Source organism: Bos indicus x Bos taurus, chromosome 25 (assembly GCF_003369695.1).
Source record: "Bos indicus x Bos taurus breed Angus x Brahman F1 hybrid chromosome 25, Bos_hybrid_MaternalHap_v2.0, whole genome shotgun sequence".
NCBI classification, from domain to species: Eukaryota; Metazoa; Chordata; class Mammalia; order Artiodactyla; family Bovidae; genus Bos; species Bos indicus x Bos taurus.
The window spans coordinates 39,517,973-39,543,697 of NC_040100.1; the positions used below are offsets into that span (position 1 = coordinate 39,517,973).

At 51.2% G+C, this 25,725-nt stretch overlaps 2 protein-coding genes across 9 annotated transcripts in view; one reads left to right on the forward strand and one right to left on the reverse strand.

Moving 5' to 3' along the window:
• TRAP1 (TNF receptor associated protein 1) overlaps positions 1-7,485 on the forward strand; it is a 49,191-nt gene extending 41,706 nt beyond the window's left edge. The window contains exons 12-18 of the mRNA XM_027527818.1: positions 52-199; positions 1,628-1,813; positions 2,153-2,291; positions 2,893-2,978; positions 4,168-4,313; positions 6,988-7,060; positions 7,231-7,485. Coding sequence (XP_027383619.1) covers positions 52-199; positions 1,628-1,813; positions 2,153-2,291; positions 2,893-2,978; positions 4,168-4,313; positions 6,988-7,060; positions 7,231-7,332 — 880 coding nt within the window. The 3' untranslated portion in view covers positions 7,333-7,485. The remainder of the gene's footprint in view (positions 1-51; positions 200-1,627; positions 1,814-2,152; positions 2,292-2,892; positions 2,979-4,167; positions 4,314-6,987; positions 7,061-7,230) is intronic.
• DNASE1 (deoxyribonuclease 1) lies at positions 44-25,690 on the reverse strand. Of its 8 annotated transcripts, none has more exons than XR_003508744.1 (12): positions 25,539-25,690; positions 16,693-17,118; positions 15,424-15,727; positions 9,855-14,825; positions 9,431-9,519; positions 9,171-9,254; positions 8,811-8,926; positions 8,547-8,659; positions 8,303-8,457; positions 7,933-8,029; positions 7,576-7,789; positions 44-3,795 (listed from the first exon to the last, which is right to left on the reverse strand). XR_003508744.1 is itself a non-coding variant. In XM_027527821.1 (12 exons), exons 5-12 carry the CDS (start codon positions 9,999-10,001, stop codon positions 7,742-7,744), a joined length of 849 nt encoding a protein of 282 aa, XP_027383622.1. In that variant the 5' UTR covers position 10,002; positions 10,937-14,825; positions 15,424-15,727; positions 16,693-17,118; positions 25,539-25,690; the 3' UTR covers positions 7,428-7,741. The 8 variants fall into 8 exon arrangements, 6 of the variants coding, with proteins under 6 accessions (XP_027383622.1, XP_027383620.1, XP_027383626.1 ...); XR_003508745.1 differs by having other exon boundaries at positions 3,417-3,435; XM_027527821.1 differs by lacking the exon at positions 44-3,795 and having other exon boundaries at positions 7,428-7,789; positions 9,855-10,002; positions 10,937-14,825.
• Between the last annotated feature and the right edge of the window lie 35 nt (positions 25,691-25,725).

The following is a 25,725-nucleotide window of genomic DNA, read 5'->3' on the forward strand; positions in this document are numbered from 1 at the left end:
GGTATTCTGTGAAAGTTGCTTTCTTGTAATAAATGCTTTTCTGTTCTGTAGAAAACTCCAGGGCGTTCTGCAGCAGAGGCTGATAAAATTCTTCACTGACCAGAGTAAAAAAGATGCTGAGAAATATGCCAGGTTTTTTGAAGATTACGGCTTGTTTGTGAGAGAGGGAATCGTGACCACAGCTGAGCAGGAGGTCAAGGTAGGGTCTGGGTCTCGGGCCTTCCTCTGGGCAGCCTTGGACTATGGAGGACACCGCTGAAGAGCAGACACCTGAGCTTCCTGGGACGTGAGGATGGCCAGCCACACTTCCAGGGGTTAGGCCTCTGGACCCCACAGGTGGTCCCGGCAGGCCCGGCTCCTCCAGGGCCCCTGCCTATGGCCAGAGGGGTGGAGGTGTGCGCCGTCTCCTCCCACAAGGGCCTGGGGGACTTGAGGTCACAGAAGCAGGGACAGGCCAGGTGCCTGGTTCATGGGTGGGGAGGGCAGCTCATGTGATGGGGCAGAAGTCCTTCAACACGGGCCAGGGGTCAGTTAACTGCATAATTACTTAAAAACAGTAAGATTGTTCCATAAACATTTTGGGGCCACTTTTAAGTTGTAATACAAAGGAGAGTGACTGACCACCTCAGGGGTCTCGGGTGCTTCTGCAGGCCGGGGAGGGTGGGACAGGGGCCGAGTGCCCAGGCTGCCAACCTGCACACCCCCCGAGCCCTTCTTACCCACATTGTCCAACAGCTCAGGCACCGCCTGCTTGGGCTCCACATGCACCCTCTGTGTCCATGGGAGCAGCACCCAGGTGGGGCCAGAGGCTTGTCTAAGCCCTTTATTGGTGTCTCGTGTTTGTTAGGATCTGTATCGAGCACCAGAGCATGAACTGAGCCTCTGCACCTAGAGCCTGGCTTGCCGGGTGGGCTCCCAGATCCCTGTCTGCTCCCCTTGCATCCGCGCCACATCACCCTCGTCTGAACTGTGCCCTTTGGGCACCGTGGTTTGTCAGATGAGGCGGTGGTGTAGATGCGGCAGGGTTTATCATCAGGGCACGACCAGGCCCTAGCCTGTTGCTGGTCCTCCGTCCTCATTGATGACTCCACCCGTGGTCACGTACAGGTCTCAGCCAAGCAGAGACAGACACACCCCTCCTTCCAGGGTCCGTTGTCCAAGTCACACACCTACTTTGGTTCACACACTGCTGTGAGGAGGGCTGGAGAGCGTGGACTTCACACTCCCGTGCCCTGCTCCGCGAGAGAAGGTCTGTGATTCGGGACAGAGGGAGGCTGCTGGGTCTAACAGCGGCTCTGTCACAGACAGGGCCTGGCCACTCCTGGGACCATGCACACAGCTCACCCAGAAAGGCCCACTCAGCGAGGCCCTGGGCAAGCTGGAATGGCCAGTGGGGGGGCCCAGGGGCCTGCACTGGAGTCCCAGGTCCCCCAGACCCCGGGTCAGCCCAGTGTGCCACCCCAGGCTGGGCTCCTGCAGCAGCTGCCTCGGCTGCAGATGCAGTGGGTCACCAGGCCAGCCAGAGCCGTCCTCCCTTACTGGAGGCCCTGAGGTCTGTGCCCCTCAGTCTGGAGGCTTCCAGAGCCGGGACCCGGAACTCCAGTGACCCGGCCTCTGCCGTCTGCAGGAGGACATCGCGAAGCTGCTGCGGTACGAGTCGTCAGCACTGCCTGCTGGGCAGCTGACCAGCCTCTCGGACTACGCCAGCCGCATGCAGGCCGGCACCCGCAACATCTACTACCTGTGTGCCCCCAACCGGCACCTGGCGGAGCACTCGCCCTACTACGAGGCCATGAAGCGGAAAAACACGGAGGTCGGTGAGCCGGGCGCCCCACACCTGTTCTCCCCTCCGGCCAGGTCAGAGGGCGGGGGCCCTGAGCCCTGAAGGAGGGGCATGCTCATTGGGAACTGACGGGCTGTGCGGGGACCGGGAGAGCTGCGCGGTGAGCCGTCCACAGGCAGAGGCGGGCCTGGGTCGCCTTCTGATCCCCTCTCTAGCAAGTGATGCGAGGGTCTCTCTGTGAACATCCTCCGCGTTCCTGCTCGCTGAGAGCTGTCTCTAAACCACTCACTTCATCCAGGAGGCCCAGGAGCCCCGCTCTGTCCTGGGCGGAGGCTTGCCCGCCTGATGACGCCGTCTCGGCCTGCACAGGTTCTCTTCTGCTACGAGCAGTTTGATGAGCTGACCTTGCTCCACCTGCGTGAGTTTGACAAGAAGAAGCTGATCTCTGTGGAAACAGACATTGTCGTCGACCACTACAAGGAGGAGAAGTTTGAGGATGGCGCCCCAGGTCAGCCTGATTCCTTGCCCTCCGGGCTCAGGTGTAGCTGGTGGCCTGGGGGAGGGTGGGGCCGAGCGGGCCCGGGGAGCTGGCACTGTTGGCCTCACGGCCTCTTCTGTGCTGCAGTGGTGGGTGTGTGTGGGGTTTTCTTTTCAATGTGTCTTCATAAGACTGATCAAGCTAAGAGAATCAGGAGTTTTAAGGCCCTAATAAAATATATGCATATGGGCCTCAGGCACCCAAAAAGCATCCTTTCTGAGGTATGAATTTATCAGCTGTATTTTATTTTTTAATATTTATTTGGCTGCACAACTGGCTGCTTAGTTGTGGCACCCAGGACCTTCAGTCTTCATGGCAGCATGCAGGGAACTTCTAGTTGCAGCATGTGGGATCTGGTTCCCTGACCAGAGATTGAACCCGGGCCCCCTGCATTGCGAGCGTGGAGTCTTAGCCACTGGACCACCAGGGAGGCCCCTTGTCCGCTTGCTTTTGGATGCAGAGCGTTTTGGTAGCTTCTGTGGTTGGCCGGTCAGTGGCTGGCAGAGTGGAGGGAGCCCACGGGGAGAGGGTTATGCAGACAGCCCGAGCTCACCCTTGTGCTTGCCTGTAGCAGGAGACTGCCTGTCAGAGAAGGAGACCGAGGACCTGATGGCCTGGATGAGAAATGCGCTGGGGTCCCGCATCACCGACGTGAAGGTGAGGCTCTGCAATGGGCCACCAGCCAGCCGCCGTGACCCTCCCTGACCACACAGCTGGCCAGCCTGCTGTCCCTGGGCTGCTGGCCTGGCAGGTGCTCTCCCAGCAGTGGTTGGAGCCATGGCGTGAGGTGGAGACCAGGCATGTCACTGCCACCCCTGCACTCGTGTGCCCTCTGCCATGTGTAGTCACATGTGCCCAGGGGTGCTGCTGATGCGAGACAAGCAAGCTCGGCTTTGCCTCCACTTTGTAGAGCAGATGGAACCAAGAGTGGAAGGTGAGCAGTTGAGGGTCTGGTGGGCAGAGAAGAGGGCTCCCCAGTTGGTCTGCCTGGTCCAGGCCTAAAGGGACTGCAGTAGCTGAGGATACAAGAGCTAACCATACCATCCTGCTTGGGTTCTTAGTGGGGGTCTGGGTGGGCTTTAATGAGCTAGGAACGCACCAGTCCAGCTCAAAGCTGCAAGAGAAAGAAAGTCACCAGAGAACAGGTATCACTGGCTGAGAGACATGTTCTGGCACAGCCGCAAGGGAGGGCAGGTGTCCGGATGGCTGAGAGCGGAGGGCAGACCCAGGGCCCTGTGGGAGGCGGCAGTGGGCCTCTGGGCCGCTGGGCAGGGAGTGAGGCTTCTTTACGCAGCGCACGTATCGTGTCCGTGCTCTGCAGCAGCGGCTCACTTAAGGTGGCCTGCGAGTGAGGCAGAATTCTTGTCCGTCTCCTATGAAGGAACAGGCACGGTGCTTCCCCAGGTCAGCAGGCTGTGGGCCCAGCAGGCCCAGAGTCTCTGGTGTTAAGTCAGGAGGCCTGTAGCCTGCAGGGCTGCAGGGGAGAAGGTGTATTTGATGAAATAAAGGCCAGAGGGAGCCGCAGGGCAGGGCCGGTGAGAGCACTCTCTTGGAAGGACAGAATTAAGGAAGAGAGGCAGAGCCTGGAGACACAGGGTCGCTGTAGGACATAGAGGTAACACCAGGCATGATGGACCCTGGAGGCTAATTGATAGGTTAGAATTTGGCGGCTTTGGAGTGTAGATGAGGAAAGCTCCCAAGCAGCATACAGTCAGGCCTCCTCTCCTTAGAGGGTGATGGGGAGACAGGGAGGAAGGTGCACTACTATCCTGGCTTGTCACCTGGGGAAGCCTCGTATCTGTCAAGACCCTGCCAGGGCTCCCCTCACCTCTGGCCGTGCCTGTAGGTGACTCTCCGGCTGGACACCCACCCTGCTATGATCACGGTGCTGGAGATGGGAGCTGCCCGGCACTTCCTGCGCATGCGCCAGCTGGCCAAGACCCAGGAGGAGCGCGCACAGCTGCTGCAGCCCACGCTGGAGATCAACCCCAGGTGAGGCCGCTGGGGCCTGCGTCCCTCGATGCCCATCGAGGAGCATGCGTGCCCGTTTCTGACCTACCAGGTATTCTTTGAGTTGTATGAATCCGTGTTCTTTCACTTATAATACATAGACAAGTACATGAGCTAATGGATAGTATGGTTAATATTTATAAACACTCACATTTAAGAAAATTGGACCTTGCCTGCACCCAGAAGCTCCTGTTTTCCTCCCACTAGAATTGTCCTGCCCCCCAGGGGGAGCCACAGTCCTGACTTCGGGTACTTGTGCATTGTTAGACACAAGCTCAGTTCTCTGTTTCTGAGCGGCGTGTGAAGGGACCCCTGTGCAGCCTCACTTTCTTCGGTCAGCCTGTAAGCCCACCCCGTGGCGGGGTGACTGTGGTTTGTGTTCATAGCTGAATCGCATTCCGGGTATGAGTCTGCTCGGCACAGTAACTGTTCTGACAAACCCTGGGGTAGTTTCTGTTCAGAGGCTGTTGGGAGCAGGTTGCTCTGAACGCCTGTCCTCCACCTGGGGCACAGGTGAGTCTCCGGGGCACGTGCCTAGGCGTGGAAGGGCTGTGTCCTCAGGTGGGCTGGACCAGGCCCAGGACTTCCAGAGGGCAAAGCGTCAGAACCCGGTCCTGCGAGTGAGCCTTGGGCTTGGCTTTCTCTCAAAAACACCTTCTTTGTATATTTCATCAGCTGCAAATATCTTCACTTACTTTTCACCTGTCTGAAGGTATCTTCTAAAGAGAAATTCTTTATGTAATTAATTTTAATATAATCAAATGTATGCCTGTCTGCTGCTTTCTGGGGTCTTAGGAAATCTCTATTTCAGACACGTTTCTTCCCCTATGTGCCTTTCGTGTTCGTGGAGCCTATCTGGGATCCGTGTCGGGGGTGGGCAGGGGCACACGTCAGCTTTCCTGGACTGTTAACTGCTTAGTCTCCCCACTCCTGCTGCTCTGTGCTGCCTTCTCAGATGAGTATTTTCTTCTTTAGCATTCTTGTATATTTTTTATAGTTATTTGATGTCTTTTTTATTTGGTATTTTGAAATTTCATTTTCTAACTGTTGCTGTTGTATATGGAGGCATTTTTTGTTTTGGAAACTTAACTTTGTATGCAGCAGTAATTTTTTAAATGAAGTACCTAAGCCACCAAAAATGTTAGAAAAAGTCCATAGTTTCCCACCAGAGTCACTACCCTATTGATATATTTCTTTTGGACTTTAAGCTATGGGAGCTTTGTTTTTTAATATAATATGTGTCTGATTTTTTAATTTACCACCTTAGCATATTTTTCCTCCTTTTTAAGCATTAATTTCCTTAAAACTATTCGGGAGTAGGGAAAGGTGCCTTTTCCAGCTTCTGAGCCAAATTACTAGCCACACGATTACCAAGTTGAAGATCTGAATTGGCTCATGGCTGGCCACGCAAAATGTCAAGGGCCTTTCCACAGCCACCCCGGTTGGCAGGTAGGCATAAGTGATACAGGCCTGCGTAATGGGTGCATGGCTCCCAGTGCTGACCCAGCAGAGATGGGCACTGACTGGATACCCACTGGCTTTAACTAGTTCTGGCACAAATGTGGTTTTATAAGATAGCTGTGCAGAGGGCTCATTTTCTATTGCCAGAAGACTCTTAACTCATTTGCTCTAAAATTTGTTTATATGCTCTTGAGTCTTTAGACTTCTCAACCATATGGAGTTCGTGGTGGGACACCTCCAGTGTGGGGTCCTCACCTTGCAGATGTTTGCTGCTGTAAACAGCGCTGGGAGGGAGGGAATCGCAGAGTGTCAGACGGGGCACCATGGACACTGCCGCTGTCCTTGGTACCTTCCCCCAATGCTTTCAGTTTTATCAAACACCTTCCTTTCTGCCATTCAAAAAATGAAGATTATACCTTATAATTTTGATGTTTCCTATTGTAGTTTTTCCTCTGCAGAAAAAATTTCAATTTTTATGTAGCCAAGAGTCTTTTCTTTCTGACTTCTATGTTTGTATATAGTCTGAAAGGCTTTCTTTCCCCTTTGAATATTATAAAACACTTCTTCCCTGTTTTCTAGTATTATACTTTGCTTTTAGTTTTTACATTTAATCCTTGATTGGTCTGGAGATTATTTTGGTTCTTGGTTCAAGGAATCACACAGGAGGAAACTTGCTTCCTGGGTGCTGCCCAGTTATCGTGTCTTATCAGGTATTAATAAAATTGCTGTATGAATTTGACCATTTATACACTGTCCACTTTGCACTATTACCATTTCATTTTCCAGAACTAAACTACTTGATTATTGGGACCTCCTCCTCCAATTTCTTCTGATCTTCCATGTTTACTTTTCTTTATGAATTTGGTAGATTTTTTTTAAGGAATAAGAATATAATTTAAGGAAAGTTTCACTTCTGTGGTCCACTTATCCAAGAATATGTCTTTTTGTATGTTAAATTCGACTTTCCTTACCTCAGGAGTATATAGTTTTTATATTAGTATCAAAACTTTTGCCAGGTTTTCTGGGTATAAAGTTTTTGTGGTTTTTTTCTGACACTGAACTATTCTTTATTACCCTTTTTGTTATTGCATGTTCTAACAACCCCAGCATTTCAGAAAAGTCACTCCAGATCACAAGCCCTTGTGCTCGGTGTGCACCCCCAGCTCTGAGCTAACGTGTGGTTTCCGTGTTGCAGACACGTTCTGATCAAGAAGCTCAGTCAGCTGAGAGACAGCGAGCCTGACCTGGCCCAGCTGCTGGTGGATCAGGTGAGGCTGCTGGAGCGGGTGAAGAGCAGGCTGAGGCTTTGAGGTTTCCTTTAAAACCCTGTTTTAAACAGAACAACTCTCTTCCCTTCTTCTCTTTGCATTTGAGGTCCCTGGGTTGGACCCAGGTCTTGCTCCCCCTCCCACTGACAAGGTGCTGCCCTGCCTTTCAGATCTACGAGAACGCCATGATCACAGCGGGACTCATCGACGACCCTCGACCCATGGTTGGACGCCTGAACCAGCTGCTTGTCAAGGCCCTGGAGCGACACTGATGGCCGCAGACAAGGGGACAGACGCAACCGTGGGGCAAGGCGGCCTGCAGCCAGTCACTAGGGAGTAGGGACACACACAGGAACGACTGGGTGCGTGAATGACAACACCCCCTTTTGAGCTGTATTTAAATTAAAAGGCATTTCTTAGTTTTAGACTTTCTTTCCAGACTGAGAAAGTGGGGTGCTCTGGTGACACGACCGCCACACTTACAATGGAAGTGGGCCAGGTGAGGAAAAGCCTACCTTCCATCCCTCTCCTCAAATTCCAGCTGCTGTGGGGTAGTTGAGGGCACACGGGGACGAACGGCACTGGGTTCCTTAAGCTCCGCCCTCCGCTCTTAACTGTGACGGGTCAGTTGTTGTCTTCAGCTCCCAGCGTGGGGCAGAGGTTCTGGACCCCAGAAGGGACTTATGTCAGCGTCACCTCCACCGGGTAATGGTCACTGATGGCCAGGGCCTGTGGGAAGACAGCAGTGAGCGCAGGGACCCCAGACACCTAGTCGTCTATGGTCGTGCGCCTGAGGTGGGTCAGGACTGGCCCAGAGCCATTGGTTTTCTCAAGTCAACAAAAAAAGCAGTGTGTCCAGGAAAGATACTTACCATCTCATTGCTCAGTCCGTATGCAGCTTGGAAGTCAAAGGGAGCGGCCGAGCCAGGAACCACAGAACTCTGGAGCAGAGACCCTGCGACCACGATCCTACAGTAGCAGACACAAGAGCCCAGGGTGTGACAATCTGCACTTGTCACACAACACCAACCACGCTTAAATGCCACTGTGGAGTTGGTTGGGCCCCGGCTCAATGTTGCCCCAAACTGCACACCGCTGACCAACCTCCATTATCTGCCAGTGTCGTATTCTCCCTAAATGTGCTCCAACCCAAAACTAAGAAATGCCTTTCCTAAGTCAGGAGGGTGAGTGTCCGGTCTTGGGAAGCACTTCTGAAGCTAGTCGCAGAGGCACCCCGCTCACCTGTCATAGGCGCAGTTCGTGGACGTAGCCGTGGTGTCGGCACTGTCAGGAATCAGCCACTGGAAGGTGGAGCTCGTACGCAGGCGGATGGATGACCACTGCGAGGAGGTCACGTAGCTGCAGTCAGCATTGAAATCGCCCATCAACATGACATCCTGCCAGGAGACAGCCATGGGTTGGCCCAGGGCACGATGCACGATGGAGGCCCCCAGAGCCCAAGGCGGGGGCAGCGGGGAGGGCTCACGTTCAAGTGCCACTTCTGCTGGACATCCAGGTAGACATCGTAGAGAGAATTAATCTCAGCCACTGCGTCCGATGGGGCCGAGTGCAGGGCAACAATGGCAAATTCCTTGACCTCTGTGGAGACAGCAGAGTGGATGTTGGCTGGGGTAGAGGACAACTGAGACACCCCCCAAGTGTGGACGTCTTCCTAAGTAACTTCAGTGTAAGACCAAAGGGGCTGTGGGGTGCAGCACAAGACCAGCGTGTCCGGGGTGGGCGCACTCACTGGTGGAGTGGGATGAGAACTTGACCACAGCGGGCTCCCGGCTGAAGCTGTCGTTCCCGCAGGACTCGCAGCCGTCGTCGTACTGGTAGGTGTCCAGCACGGACACCTTGTTGGGTCTGCAGAAGGCCAGGCCGGAGGGTGGTCAGCCTGGGCTCAGACACCACGCAGACCCACTGGCACAGAGCTCCCACCAAGGCCTCCTGCCTCTGCATGGGCTGAGGCCTCAAGGGGCACAGCCCAGCTCAGACCCCTGCTCTGGGGGCCCCAGTTCTTGCCCTCAAACCTGAGGGGAGGGCCCACGGGCTCTAGGCGACATTGCAGCCTCCCGTGTGCTCGTGAGGCGGAAGCCTGCAATGTTACCTGAACAGAAAGAGGTAGCGCTCCTTGTAGCTGTTGCGGCCCAGCGGCTCACTGACCACATAGTGGTAGGTGTTTGGGTCATCCCTGGATTGAGGAGACAAAGGTCCCAGTCAGAAGTTGGTGGTAGGGCAAGTCCCAGGGACCTACCCAACACCTGTGTCCCTGCGGCCAGGCTGACCTGGCACCGTGCCCGGGAAGAGACAGTTGCCATCGTCCCCCTCCCCCCCCCCCCCGGCCTCCTGGGACCCCACTTCACCCACTGGTTGAGATAGTCCAGGAGCTTCCCCACAGCCACCAGGTGGCTGTCTCTGACCTCCTGGATGAGGACGATGTCGTAACGACGCACGATCTGGGGACAAGGCCAGAATGTTGCTGAGCAGGCAGGCGGAGACCCATGTGTCCGAGCCTGCCTGCTGTGGGTCCCGGGGCTGAGCTGCTGCCCCCACCCCGGACACTCCCTGTCACAGCCTAGCCTGGGACCCTAATACCAGCCATGAACAGCATGGCAATAACAAGGGCTCGTCCCCCTGACTGACAGGTGGGCTGAGACCTTGATGCCCCCCCATTACCACCGCTGCCAGTCACCCTCAGGACTGACCACCGGCCCAGGATTCCCAGGGCCTGTTAGATGGCCCACTTCCAGCTTCCCCACCCTGAGGGCCCTGGGGACAGATCTGGACCTACCCGAACAATGTAGCTGGCGAGCGTAGCATTGGACATCTTGGTCTCCCCAAAGGTGCGGATGTTGAAGGCTGCTATCTTCAGGGACAAGCCCAGCTGCAGCAGACCAGCGAGGGCGAGCAGCAGCCCCATCAGCCTGGTGCCCCTCATCCTGGAGCAAGAGGTAGAGCCACAAGTGGGCTGGAGCAGCAGACTGGGCACCCTTTCCTCCCTGAGCCCAGCTGGACAGAAACAGACGAGGGCAAGAGCCAGATGCTTAGGTCCACGTAATGGGCCCTAGATCTCCTCACCCCTCACCCACCAGTAGATGAGCTCCACGAGGGTCGCCAGCCCAGGAAACCCCTGGCAGTGCAGTGCCAGCTCACTGCCCTTCGTGCTCCAGACACTCCCTCCACGGGACTGGCTAGGGTTCTCACGGTCGGGCGTCCACCTATGGGCCACAAGTCACCCAGCCCTTGGGGCACCGGGCACACTCACCTGAAACCTTTCACAAAGAATTCTGCCAAGAACTGGTATTCTTCAGTACCAATTTTCTCCTTTGGCTGCTTAAATTAATACAAAGCGAAACACAAGCGGGAGCTGCTACAGCTCTACACAGGAATGTTCATCCCACCTGGGGTTTTAAAGGTTCAGGCAGCTGTGCCCTTTCCCAGGGCATCACCTGGAGGACGTGGAACAATAGCCCTGCCTGTGTGCCTTTCTCAGCAGGTGGGTGACTGGCATGTGTTTATTTTGAGAGGCACATGTCCTTGCTTCTGTAAAAAGCACCTGATGATATTTGCACTTGATTTTAAAAAGTCATTCAATACAGCCAAAGGCTCTTTGGCTTTTGCACATGTTGCTCTCCCAGGGATGGGGAGCAGGTGCCCTGAAGGGCAGGGCCCCAGCAACATTCCGGTTGCAGGATCTGAGGTGACCTTGGCGCCAGCACAAAGCTCAACTGTGCCTGTTGCGAATGGAGCCCATGGCGGTGGCTCTGTTCCAGAAAACCCTCTCTCCCCAACTCCAGCCCCACTTCCCGACCTTTCCCTGTGGGGGCTTCAGGGTGGTGGGCACCAGGAAGGGGCAGGGGCTGCAGAGCCCACCTTAACTGCTAGCAATGGAGAGCCTGTGTGTCCAGGTGCAGGTGACAGGAGCAGGTCACAAGAACACGGAAAGGCAGCAGATCAGGGTCAGGCCTTGGGTCCAGTCATTTCTTCTTGGAATCCTTTGCTTTCCTTCCCATTTGTATTCACTTCCTGTGGCTACTGCAACAAGTCACCACAAACTTGATGGCTTAAAACTATAGAAACTTATTGTCTAATAATTTCAGAGGTCAGAGATCCAAATCACTTCACTGAGCTGAAATCAAGTGTCACAGGCTGCACACCCTCCGGAGGTTCTGGGAGGCCCTTTCGCCCTCTTCAGCTTCTGGAGGCTCCTGGTGTCCTTGGCTGTGGCTGCATCAGTTCACTGCCTTCTGTGTCGGTTCTTCCTCCTCAGAGAAGTAGGTGAGTGAGTGTAGGGTCCTCCCAAATAATCTGGGACCATCTCCGTATTATGAGATCCTTTTTGGCTGTGTGATGTTTCCAGGGATTAGGACATGGATGTATCAGAGGCAGGGTGGCATTATTTAGCCCATCACCCCATCAATGGCGGCTCTGCCCCGTTAGGGAGAGGCTGTGGTCTCCAACAACAGCCCTGCAAGTAGGAAGGCTGGGTCCCTCCCTGGAATGGAAAGGCCTTGCTGTGGCGGGCGTGTGGGGTTTGTGTGTGCAGGGCCACAGGGGACTGGGGTTCAGGGAGCAGGAGTAGTCTGAGAAGAGCAGTCTTCAAGGACCAAGGTCAAAATCACAGAAGTGTCATGAAGGAGGACACGGGGGATTAAAAACAACTCGAAGTAAACCAAGACCAGAACCCCCTGAAGTAATGAGAACATGCTGATGGACAGCTCTGGCAGTCAGCAGGAGTGCTAGTCAGCTTGAAACGGCATCTACAACGCAGGGTCACGTGGCCTTGCCCTCAGGCTGCCAGGACCCGCCCCCTGCAGCCTTTTGCTAAGGTTGGACTGCTGACTCTCCTGTTTAAAATTTTTTTAAACAGTTTAAGACTGCAAGAGGATCAAAATCAAGATTCTAACCACTAACCAAGTCCATCAATGCATCCAGAATAGGTGCCTGCCTTCCATGGATTTCTTCCATGGACACACAGGTGCACATCTTTGAGGGGAGCACGGGAATAAACCAGTAGGTGGCACAGCCGTGGCTCACACAGAGGGTACCTGGACCCCCCGCCCAGTTTTCAGGGACACAGGCACCCCATCAACCAAACACTGCCCCGTACGTGCCAAGGAGCTGCCCTCCCTCACCAACCTGCCAGAGAAAAGGTCCCGACTATGGCCTCACTTGCACCAAGTGCCCAACTCTGCTGCCACACCAGCGGCCCTAAGTTAGGCCCACAAGAGAGGCAGGCAGCTCAGCCCGGGAAGAGCCCAGCCAAGAGTCAGGGGTGTGGGGCCCAGTCCAGTCTCACCCACTGCACCTTTGACCACTCTGAACCTCAATATCTTCGACTCTAAATAAAACGGGGATAAATCCATCACTGTTTTCCTCTTAACTTTGTCTTAAGGATCAACAGATAGAACAAAAAGATCATCTCACATCTTAAAGCTTCATCCTATCCTAAACCACCACTTCCCTGGTGGTGTAGTGGCTAAAACTCCACGCTCCCCACGTAGAGGTCCTGGTTGGATCCCTAAACAAGATCCCACGTGCCGAAACGAAAAGATCCTGCATGCTAACTAAGACATGCAGCCAAAAAAAAAGACCCAGTGAGTGCCCCCAAGAACTTGGGGGTGGAGGGGCGTGACCTGCACACCAGCATGTGGCCCAGGAGACGAAGGTCCTCAGGCCCAGGGACAAGAAGCGCACGAGGCAACAGGGCATGGAGGCGCCCGCAGCGACCTGCAGGCACAACAGGATGCGTTTTACTTTTGGGGAAACAGTGATACTAGACATCTCAACACTCCGGCGCTTCAACATGACATCTTGCTACGTTGCTTTGTGTGGTTTCATGTCTGCAAAGCTAGGTTTCTGGCAGTTACAGTAAAGGCAATTACTGCGTAAGTCAATATGGAAAAGGCAACAAGGGTAAGCATGTCCAGTCTGATTCCAAAATTCAAGAAGAGCCTGAAAGGCAAACGTTCCACTCCTAAGTAATTACGGTTACTTAAAAATGCAATGAAAAAAAATTACGTTTACATTATTTTCCAAATGTCTATTATAAGTTGTTAGGATATAAATACTATACTTAAACTGTATGGACTTAACTATTTAAAAATGTTACTTCTTTGGCCTGTGGGTCCCTTAAAATATTTACTGACCTTAACTAGGGGTACTCTGAGAGTCTGGGACCCTCTAACACACACAATGGGGGTGCCCCCTCCCACGATGGCCCTCGCCTGCCCAGACGCCTCAGGCTCACCTGAGTCCCTGCCTTCCCTCGGCTCCACCCGCTCTGGTTCTGCAGCGCCCGTGCCTGCCCTTCCCTGAACACAAGCAAACGCGCCCACTGGTCTCCCCGCTCCCAGAAACTCTCCCCACAGTCCAGTCTCCACACAGCACCCACGCATCTTGTCATCAGATCACCCTATTCCCCTTAGACTCTGTCATGGGTTCCTCCTGTCCTTTAGGGGAAAGCAGGCGCCTACCGGGGCTAGGCGATGCGAGCTCAGGGCCCCACTTTGCCCCCAGGGCTGCCCAGGTTCCACTCACGGCCCCGCCCCAGGGAGGCCGCCCTCCCCGACCTGACCCTCCACCAGCATGGCCCCACTGTCACCTTTTCCATGACCCTTATCACTGCTTTTCTTTCAGTGTGTTTGCTCTTACCTGCTTACACTCACTGAAGGCCAGCCTCCGCACTATTAACAGAACATAAGCTGCACAGGAGCAGGGACCTCGTCTGTCTCATCCCTGAAAGATGCCTGAATGGTAGAGGCCCTGAGCTCGCCTGCCCCACCTCCCACACGAGAGAACGTCCCCTCCTCACGGAGCCCCCCCGAGAGAACCCGGCAAGGCCTCCTGTCCTGAAGCACAGGGGACACTGCAGGGCGTCCAGGCGGCTTCTGGACACTCGGCCTGGACCGATCAGAAGCTCCCAGGAGCCAGTGGCTGTTGCGCCTGCCCTCAGCCAGATCTGACGTGGATCCTTCACTCCCCTCAAGAGGGGTATTCGCTGGCCCCAAGCCAGCATTCTGGAGGACGAAGGCTTCCGTCTTTTACCCGAGATGGTCAGTGTCTCTATTGGGACACCACTCTAATCAGGGTCCAACAGACGGTGTAGGTCAGCAGTCATCACTCAGCTCAGCCACTGGCCTTGGCCCATGACCCCACCTTAGCTCACCGTCCCTCATGAATTTATTTCTGTTCATTATAAGGAAACCATTAACCCAGGATGGAAAGTTTCTCAGAACTGCATGTGCATGAATTGCTATAATCCACAACAGTTTCAGAGTCACGCTCAGCACAGCCCCACCCTGCCCCCTCACCCAGCTACGCCAGTGCCCACTGTGCCACTGCCACAGGCCACACCTGGGCTCCATGGCCCACCGGCCTGAGTGCCAACGTGCGCACCTTCTGCACGTCACAGACAAGCCTCCCCTGGCTCCTCATCCTACCAGAGGCATTTTCCAGGGTGTGTGCTGTGAAGACTGGCATGCCTTTAGCCTGAGCCCATGAACAAACAGGCTCAGGTTCCTGATGCCTGAGGCCCTGAAAGATTTAACTAGAGTCACAGAGCTCTACTGACTAGACTCCCAGTAAGCTGGTAACATTTCCAACAAGGCTGAGTGAAGAGCGTCCCCCAAACCCCCAAGCCCCCTCAGTCTCTCCCAAGCACAGAACGCCTCCTCAGCAGGCTCTCCCCCGATCCAGCGGGTCTCCAGAAGGGTTCAGAGTCCAGGACAGTGTGGGCAGTAGGAGCCGGTCATGGCAGGGTCTGCAGAGAGATTTTCTACTGATTTATCTTTCAGCTCACTGGTCCTTTCTTCAGCTGTCTCTCATCTACTTTTAAATCCACCTAACTGAATTTTAAATTTGTTATTGTACTTTTTCTCTTTTAGAATTTTCAATCTTTTATGAATTCTAATTCTCTGTGAAACTCTCCATCTTGCCTGTTTCAATGTTAATCAGTTATTTTAAACTCTATGTCCGCCAACTCCAGCATCTTAGTCTTCTGTGGGTCTCTCACTTTTTCCTTTCTGTCCCATTTATCAGGGTACGTAGCGACTAGACGCAGAGTCAGGCGCTATGTGTCACAGACGGGAGAGGCCGGGACGGGGTCTCCCTCCAGGGGGCAGTGGAGGGGGCCGGCCACCCAAGGTCTGAGCGGAGAGACTGGCATTTTTTGGGCTGTTCCTCCTGGCAGGCTCTCAACTCTTCCTGGCACCATGAAACTGCCGAAGACCCAGCTGTGCTCCATACGCACCTTCTGCCTCTCTGGCCTCCTCCCTCTCAGGGATCTCCACCCTCAGGTCCCACTGCCTCCGCAGCTCCCAAGCCCCCAGAGCTCAGTCTCCCCAACCCCACAAGATTACCTGCGGCTCTGCTGGGTTCTCTGCCTCTGGGCAGCTGCCCCTGCCCAGCCCCCAAGAGTGCTGGTAGAGGAAGCAGACTCAGCTCTGCAAGCTCCCCTCTGCGTTGCGGGCCCCAGGGCAGCGCTCCAGTCCTTTGAGCAGGTGCCTCGAGTCTGCAGCAGGACCGGTCTGCTGGGAGCAGTTCCATAGCCGGGAGCAGTCTGTCTGTTACCTGGAAGGCGTCACTGAAGTAGAGAGCTGGAGGCTCCGGTGGGTAACTAGGCAAGCTGGTCTGACTAGCAGGCTGTGCGTGGACATCTCTGAGCTAAAAAGCAAGAGAAAAGCAAGCCAATGAGAGACGATCAGAAGGAAACAGACCATCCTCTCTGCCCAACCAAGTCTTTGGGACTGAAGATCTCTGTATCCTGTTTGAAACCTAGAGTATTTGTTCTCATCACCCCAGTCCTAAAGGTGAAGACGGCGCAGGGCAAGGACGCAGCAATGCTGTGCCCTATGGGCTGTCCTGCGGCCCCTCAGAGAGCGGCAGCACCTGTCCTGAGCTGAGGTTCCCCACCTCGCTCCTAGAGAAGGGGCCTTGGGGCCTGCAGGCAGCTAACTCTGAGCCTCTTTCCTCTCTGGGGACTCTGGGCCAGGTAAGCGATGCTATTTTCTGAAAACTCTGAGTACCTGAGTGCTTCCCCCCCGGGACCAGCCTGGGGCTTCTCTACAGACACTAGAGGGTTTCATACTGACGGTCTCCACACAGCTGTCCCGGGGCTCCTGCGTCAGGGCCTCTGCTCTGCTCCTACCCCCAGACCGCAGGGCCTGTCCCTCCCTTAACTCGAGCCTCTGCCCAGACGCCACCCACCACGCACCCCACTCAGCAGCAGGCTTTGCCCCACCACCGTCTCCTCCACCCTGCTCACTTTCTCCTGCCCACAGTCACATCCAACACCCGCTGTACGGTCAGCCTCATGCCACTGGGGCCAACGCAGCAGCACCTGAGCGCGGCCTGGCTGAGTGAAGAGATGAAGGACAGTCAGCGGCCTGCTGGACAGAACCAGGGCTTTAGTTGCTCCAGCCTCTTCAGCCCATTTAAGTGCGAGCATCTCACACAAGAGGAACCCAACGTGGTCCTCCCAGATGACTGAGTAAAGGAACAGGCTTCTGCACTGGGCCAGGCTCCTCAGCCTGGCAGAGATGTCCGCCTCCTCGGGAACTCCAGGGCTCTGGGCAGTGGCACTGATCGTACCCCCTGTCTATACCAGCTTAGAAAACACGTCCACTTACCTGTGAGGCTGGCTTTCCAGACGCCTTCCCCAGGGCCTGCATAAAAGCATAGTCGCGGGTCAAGGGACAGGGTCTCAGGCAGGAGCAGCAATGACCCCAGGAGACCAGGAATGAGTCCAGTCCGGCTCACTCCGGCCAAAGCCAGAGTGGCCTGAGGTGGGTGGCCTTGTCGGTCCAGGTCCCCACTGCCCAAAGACTGCTGAAGTCGTAGTAGGCCGAGGAGGAGGCCTGTGCAAATGCCTCGATAACCAGTTGTTTCCTCACTTGGGCTCCTATGAGGAGACACTGATCTTCGCAGGAGCCTCAGCCCACAAATGACACAGCACAGGAAGATGCTGAAATGCAAATCTGCTGCAGGAACGAACCAAGCTGCCACTGTGTCACTCCCTCAGCCTGTGCTATCTCGCTGGTCCCATTCACATGTGACTAGTTTAAAAAGAAGGGAAAAGGGAGCGTTAATAATGTCAGCTGAGCGATAGGACACCTAGCTGTCCTGAAATTTCATCAAGCTCCTGACAGGCTGCTTCATTTGTATGCTTTACTCACTTTATTCAAGACAGAGTAAGAGGGGCCCCTAAACAATGAGAAAACCAGGCAAGAGGTGGTGTGATGTGTTTTCAGCCAATGGGAAAGTGCAAGACAAGGATCCAAGAGAGAAGGGAAACCAAGACACGGGGCCCAGTGGTTTGGGGTGGGAGGGCACGTGTGGGGCACCCCTGCAGCTTGAGGGATCTCAGTTCCCTGACCAGGGAGTGAACCCAGGTCCATGGCAGTGACTGTGTCAAGTCTTCCCCACTGGACCTCCAGGGAACTCTGGGCTCTGTGACCAGCCACAGCCGGTGTGGGCTCCAGGCTACAGGGAAGGGAAACACAGACCCAGCTGTCCTGTGAGTGGAGGAGACACCCGGGAGGTCAGGGAGGCCCAGGTGGCTAGAATGTGTGGAACAGAATATCGGGGAGCAGGGACTGTAAAGAAAACAGAGCTCCAGGATCTACAGAGCACCCCCTCAAGTCTTCAGCTAAAGACAAGTTTGCAGCTGTGTGAGAAAAACTGTGAGGAGGCTGGAACAAGAATGCCTGGAGAGGAGCGGACAGAACAACCTCCAGAGCTCACACAGAAACGAGAATAAACTGTGCCCCCACAAGCCACCAGGGAACGGCTCCCTCATTCACACAGTACTGCCTGGCATCCCCAGAAGGGCTTCACCTTCAGTAATGAGGCCAAATTATCTGTACACCACAGGCAGCTCTGGATCACCCTAACACAGCTCAGGAGCAGTTCTCTAAAGGATCAACTGATGACAAGAAACTTAACTGCATGCCAGACCAAGATAAATACTATTTGAAGGAATACGACAAAACAACATAAATACATAATGTCTAGTATCCAATAAGGAAATGGGCAGGTCTATTGGTCAGGGGACAGAAACCACAAGGTATTTTAAACAAGGGGAGTTTAGCATAAAGAGCTATTAACTATTTACAGGAACTGACTAAAATGAACCCAAAGGTACAAAATACTCTAGGGTGCAGAGAGGATTCAGAGCTGGGAGACAGCAGTTTACGGGATGGTGCAGTTCACCAGGCTGAGAACCATCTGAGACGCTGCCAACACAATCAGCCCGGAAGCTGTCTGCAGAGAGTTCTGCAAAGCCCCCAGGGTGGAGGGGCTGACGAACTCACCAGAAAGCTGCCAGGAGACCAACTCAGGTACCCGCGGAACATGCCTGGCAGTGCCTGTCCCCTTTCAAATATATGAAGAGCCTCATCACTGGCTCTCAGGCGAGTGCTGCTGAGTTGGTCGCTAGGACAGTGCCTGGAAGGTGCCACAGAAGCTCTTTAGGGCTATGCCAATGTCACAGAACAGGAATGAGCAAAGAGCAAAGCACCAGACACAGGCCCTTTCTCCTTCAGCCCCTCCAATGACAAAGGCTGGCATCAGGCTAGCTGGCAAGGAGGGTAACGCTCCACTATCACAAGCAGGCAATGAAGGGCGGACAGACCAGGCATGTGAAAAAGAAGAAAATATGGCTTATGACCATAAGAAAAAGCAATCAACAACAACTGACCTAGAAGTGACAGATATAAAGGAATTATCAGACAAGCACATGCTTCATATACTCAGGAAAGTAGAGGGAATATGACCATAATGAGAGAAACGGAAAATATAAAAAGGCCTAAATGGAACTTCTAGAGATGATAATAATAACTGAAATATAAAACACACAGTCTGGGATGAACAGCAGATCAACACTGAAAAAGATCATACAACTCAAAAACAGCAACTGAAAACTGTTCAAAGAAAGGGCATCGAGGAAAAAAAGGCATCAAACACCAACAAGCAATCCAATGTACACGAATTGGAATCCCAGAAAAAGGACAAGGAGGCTCTTTAGTTCTTTTTCATTTTCTGCCATAAGGGTGGTGTCATCTGCATATCTGAGGTTATTGATATTTCTCCCAGAAATGAAGCTTCTGCTTCCTCCAGCCTGGTATTTCACATGATGTACACTGCATATACGTTAAATAAGGAGGGTGACAATATACAGCCTTGATGTACTCCTTTCCCATATGATCACTACAAAAATGTACACAAAAATGTATCACTACAAAAAATCAACTAAAGGCCGATCGACACATGAAAAGATGCTCAACATCAGTCAGTCATTATTAAAGAAATGCAAATCAAAACTACAATGAGGTATCATCTCACACCAGTCAAAATGGTCATCATCAAAAAAATCTACAAACAGTAAATGACAGAGAGGATGTGGTTGGTGGGAATGTAAATTGATGCAGCCACTATGGAGAACAGTAGGAAGATTACTTAAAAAACTAAGACTAAAACTATCCTATGACCCAGCAATCCTACTAGTGGGCATACACACTGACAAAAACACAATTCAAAAAGACAAGTACCCCAATGTTCACTGAAGCACTATTTACAATAGTCAGGACACGGAAGCAACCTAGATGTCCACTGAAGGGTGAATGGATAAAGAAAACTGGAAAATCCACAATATGTGGAAGTTAAACGACATGCTCTCATACAACCAACAGGTCAAAAAGGAAATCACAAGAAAAATTAGAAAGCACACCGAGACCAATGAACACACACACACCAGAACCCTGGGATGCAGCAAAAGCAGTGCTAAGAGGGAAATTCACAGCTATGAATGTTTCCATTAAAAAAGAAGAAAAGTATCAAAGTGATAGTCTAACTTACACTTTAAGGAAATAAGAGAAGAAGAGCAACTAAACCAAAGCTAGCAGGAGAAAGGAAATAATAGAAGAGTATAGCATCAATAAACAAAGAAAAGAAAAAGAGAGACCAGTTGTATTTCTACACACTAACAATGAACAATCCTAAAAGGAAATTAAGAAAACAATTCCACTAAAATAACATCAAAAAGATTTAAAGTACTTGGGAATAAATTTAACCAAGAAAGTGAAAGACTTAACACACTGAGAAGTAAAGCATCATTGCTAAAAGCAATTGAAAAAGAACACACCGAGACACAGAAAGACGGCATACCCACGGGCTGGAAGCTTTAGTCAGATGCTCAGCTCAGTTCAGTCGCTCAGTCGTGCCCGACTCCTTGCGACCCCATGAATTGTAGCACACCAGGCCTGCACCACCCAAAGTGATCTACTTATTTATGCAATCCCTATCAAAATCTCTGTGACTTTTTTTTTCACAGAAATAGAAAATCCTATCTTATGGTTTTCCATATGGATTATCAAAGGAACTCCCCCGCCCCGCCAAAGTATTCAAAACCACCTTGAAAAAGGATAAAGTTGGAGGTCTCACACTCCCTGATTTCAAAACTTTGTCCAAAGCTACAGTAATCAACAACAGCGTGATACCAGCATAAAGACAGATGCACAAACTGCACAACTTCGGGACTGGCAAGGATTTCTTGGATATGACACCAAAATCACCAACAAAACAAAATACAGCTAAATTAGATTTCATTAAAATTAGAAACTTTTGTGCAAAGGACCCATCACAAAACTGAAAAGACAACCACAAAATAGGAGAAAATACCTGGAAATCATTTATCCCATTAGAGTCTGGTATTCGGAATATATAGAGAACTCCTACAACTCAACAACAAAAAACAACCAAATTTTTTAAATGGGAAAAGAAAAAAGCTTTTTGTAATGGGCAAAGAACTTGAATAGACATTTCTCCAAAGATAAGCAAATAATCCATAAACACATGAAAAATGATGACTATCATTAATCAGGAGAGAACTGCAAATCAAAACTGTGATAAACTATCACTACCTTCCCATTAGAATGGCTACTATATTTTAAAATTATAAGTTTTATAAGGATGTGGAGAAACTGGAATCCTTATGCACCTCTGATAGGGATGCAAAATGGTACAGCCACAGCAGAAGACAGTATTGAGATTCTTCAAAAAAATTACACAGAATTACTATGATCCAGCAACTTCACTCCAAGGTACCCAAAAGAACAGAATGATGAGAAAGTTCTGAAAATGGATAGTGTGTGGGTTGTGGTGATGGTTGTACAACAACGTGAAAGCATTTAATGTCACTGAACTGTACACTTAAAAATGGTTGAAATTGTAAAGTTTATATTACATATATTTTATCACAATGAAAAACCATACAGCTAACAGTATACTTAATGGGAGAAATTAGATGCTTTCTCACTAAGATCAGGAAGAAGGTAAGAATGTCTATCCACCACTCCCACACATCATCATACTGGAAGTCCTAGGTAATACGACAAGAAAAGGAGATAAAAGTTACACAGATCAAAAGGGAAGAAATAAAATAATCTTTAAACAGAGATGACATGAATTATCTATGTAGAAAATACCAAAGAATTAACAACAACAAAAAAACCTCCTCGAACTAATAAATTACTATGACAAGGTTGGAAATATAAGATTAATTGACAAGGGTCAACTACTTTCTTATCTACCAGCAACAGGACTTCTGGTTTCTAGTTCCACATGTAAGGAGATCAGAAGTCACCACTCTGTCCTGACAAGTAGTAAAAAGCTGAACTGACTGAAAATCAACAACTTTTCTTGGATCCGTAAAGAGGACACAGGGCAAATCACTGTCTCCAAGAGACAGACACACGAATACAAGAACCTTAAATGCACATTACTAAGTGAAAGAAGGCAATCTGAAAAGCCTAGTTGCCCGTTTCCCTGGTAGCTCAGATGGTACAGCATTTGCTCACAATGTAGGAGATCCAGGTTCGATCCCTGGGTCGGGAAGATCCCCTGGAGAAGGAAATGACAACCCACTCCAGTACCCTTGCCTGGAAAATTCCATGGACAGAGGAGTCTGGCAGGCTACAGTCCATGGGGTAGCAAAGAGTCAGACAGGACTGATCGACTAACACACACATACACACACCATCTGAGTGTGATCAAGGGAGAGCGGGGCTCCCGTATTCTGCCCAGCCCCTAACTCATGGGACGGAGGCCCTCTCTTGGGCTGGGTATTCTGAGAGTACTGCGGCCCTGACCATGCTCATCCCAGCTCACAATGTGGCAGATCCACACCAGAGGCGAGCTGAGTGGCCCCCAGGCTGCTGCCTTCCCTCTCCCACAGAGTGCTCAGCAGTAGCAGTGGAATGTCACTCAGAGAGCAATTCACCACTGTTCTACCCACAGCTCTACAGCCCTGGCTTACAGATTTTTGCCTGGGGTAGAAATAGGCCAGAAAGCACTGACTCCTAATTTCCTCCAAAGGAACTGATTTCATTTGCAACAGAGAGGGAATCAGTTCAAGCTCAAAGGTGCTCTCAAGAAAGTAGAGGGTGTGGTGAAAGGCAAGCGGCAGGAGAGTAAAGATAGAGGCTGAACCACAGATGATGACACTACACACTACACCACCAGATGGTCAGTACCTAAATCAGACTGATTATAATCTTTGCAGCCAAAGATGGAGAAGCTCTAAACAGTCAGCAAAAATAAGACCTGGAGCTGACAGTAGCTCAGACCATGAAGTCCTTACTGCAAAATTCAGACTTAAAGTAAGTACTAAAAACCATTAGGTCATTCAGGTATGACCTAAATCAAATTTATGATTATATGGTAAAGTGACAAATAGATTCAAGGGATTAGATCTGACAGAGTGCCTAAAGAACTACGGACAGAGGTTAGTGACACTGTACAGGAGGCCATGATCAAAACAGTCCCAAGAGAAAGAAAAGCAAAACGGTTGTCTGAGGAGCCCTCCAAATAGCTGAGAAAAGAAGAAAAACGAAAAGCAAAGGAGAAAAGGAAAGAAATACCTATCTGAATGCAGAGTTCCAAAGAATAGCAAGGAGAGAGAAGAAAGCCTTCTTAAGTAAACAATACAAAAAAAAATAATAGAGGAAAACAACAGAATGGGAAAGACTAGAGATCTCTTCAAGAAAATTAGAGACACCAAGGGAACATTTCATACAAAGATGGGCTTAATAAAGGACAGAAACGGTAAGGACCTAATAGAAGCAGAAGATACTAAGAAGAGGTGGCAAGAATACAAAAAACTGTACAAAAAAAGGTCTTGATGATCCGGATAACCAAGACGGCATTGGTCACTCACCTAGAGCCAGACATCCTAGAGTGTGAAGTCAAGTGAGCTTAGGAAGCATTACTACAAACAAAGCTAGCGGAAGTGATGGGATTCCAGCTAAGCTATTTCAAATCCTAAAAGATGATGCTGTGAAAGTGCTGCACTCAACATGCCAGCAAATTTGGAAAACTCAGCAGTGGCAACAGGAATGGAAAAAGTCAGTTTTCATTTTGATCCCAAAGAAGAGCAATAACCAAAGAATGCTCAAACTACCACACAATTGCACTCATCTCACATGCCAGCAAGGTAATGCTCAAAATCCTTCACACTAGGCTTCAAACAGTACATGAACCGAGAACTTCCAGATGTACAAGCTGGATTTAGAAAAGGCAGAGGAACCAGAGATCAAATTGCCAACATCCATGGATCATCAAAAAAGCAAGAGAGTTCCAGAAAAACACCTACTTCTGCTTTATTGACTATGCCAAGGCCTTTAACTGGGTGGATCACAACAAACTGGAAAATTCTTAGAGAGATAGGAATACCAGACCACCTGACCTGCCTCCTGAGAAATCTGTATGCAGGTCAAGAAGCAACAGTTAGAACTGGACATGGAACAACAGACTGCTTCCAAATGGGGAAGGGAGGACGTCAAGGCTGTATATTGTCACTTTGCTTATTTAACTTATATGCAGAATACATCATGTGAAATATCAGGTGGAATGAAGCACAAGCTGGAATCAAGATTGCTGGAGAAATATCAATAACCTCAGATATGCAGATGAGGCCACCCTTATGGCAGAAAGGAAGAACAACTAACTAAAGAGCCTCTTGATGAAAGTGAAAGAGGCGAGTGAAAAAGCTGGCTTAAAACTCAACATTCAGAAAACTAAAATCATGGCATCTGGTCCCATCACTTCATGGCAAACAGATGGGGAAACAATGAAAACAGTGAGAGACTTTATTTTCTTGGGCTCCAAAATCACTGCAGATGGTGCCTGCAGCCATGAAATTAAAAGACACCTTACTCCTTTGAAGAAAAGCTATGACCAAACTAGACAGCATATTAAAAAGTGGAGACATTACTTTACCAACAAAGGTCCATCTAGTCAAAAATATGGTTTTTCCAGTAGTCATGCATGGATGTGAGAGTTGTGCTTTTGAACTGTGGTGTTGAAGAAGACTCTTGAGAGTCCCCTGGACTGCCAGGAGATCCAACCAGTCCATCCTAAAGGAGATCAGTCCTGAATATTCACTGGAAGGACTGATGCTGAAGCTGAAACTCCAATCCTTTGGCGATCTGATGTGAAGGACTGACTCACTGGAAAAGACCCTGATGCTGGGAAAGATTGAAGGTGGGAGGAGAAGGGGACGTCAGAGGATGAGCTGGTTGGATGGCATCACCAATTGGACAGACATGAGTCTGAGTACCCTCCAGGAGTTGGTGACGGGCAGGGAAGCCTGGAGGGCTGCAGTCCATGGGGTCACAAAGAGTCGGACACGACTGAGCAACTGAACTGAAGTGACGGTTCCACAATCTTGGGAATATACTAATAACCAACACTGTGAGCGCGGATTTTATGATATGTAAATTATAACTTAAACAAACAAACAAACCTAACTGTATCAGTTCGCCAACAAAACTCCTCCTCCTCCTGTATTCGTCACTTCAGTAACCGAAACCACATTCCCAGAAACTTAGAAATTCTTTTCCAGAAACCCACAAGTATTAACAACTAATTTGGTCACGGCAATTCAAACGCCTCAATATGTCACCTTTCCCCCAACTTCAACTCCTAAACGCAGGACGCCCTCATTTCTCGCCTGCATCACCGCAGCCTCCTGATGGGCCTCCAGGCTTGCCTCTCCAGAGCAACCTTCACACTGCAACTAGAAACCCCTTTAAAAACAGTATCTATGTTGGCTCCCAGGGACCCCAGGTTGAAGTTCGAACCCTTAATACGACTTATAAGGTCTCTCAGACTTCAGTCCGCGGCGACCCTCTCCGGCTTCACGAGCCCCTCAAATCCTAACAACGCGCACCTGGGAGCCTGGAGAGGGCGGGCATCGCTTCACCTCGGCCCCCGCCCGTTCGGGGCCTCAACCTGCTCGCAGGCGTCTCCGGGAGGAAGCCCGCGCTCGGTCCCTCGGCTCCGAAGGTCTGGCGCCCCCGTTTACCTGTCGGCTCCTGAGGCAGATGCGCTCTCAGGGGCCGCCAATGAACCCGCATACATTTCCCGTGTGAACCGTAGTGCACCCAAATTTCAAACTGCGGCGGAGCCCGAAACTCACCTCGACTCTTCCTCAACACTTAGTAGACTTCGCCGGGAGCCGCCTACCTAACCTCGGGGCGCGGTCCTCTGGCGCCGCGCTCCGCCTTGGTCCTGCCCGGCGCGCTGGAGGAACGCTCTTAGTCGCGCGCCCCGGCCGCAAAGCAGGATGGGACGCGAGCCTCCAGGATCCCTCTGCGCCCGCGCAG

Bases quoted from the DNA above. Each gene is read 5' to 3' on its own strand.
- DNASE1 (XM_027527823.1), bottom strand. From the start codon at position 10,001: ATGAGGGGCACCAGGCTGATGGGGCTGCTGCTCGCCCTCGCTGGTCTG. The intron at 9,520-9,854 runs GTAGGTCCAGAT...CCTTGTCCCCAG, and splicing joins TCGCCAGCTACATTGTTCGG to ATCGTGCGTCGTTACGACAT. The intron at 8,927-9,170 runs GTAACATTGCAG...GGCCTTCTGCAG, and splicing joins CGCTACCTCTTTCTGTTCAG to ACCCAACAAGGTGTCCGTGC.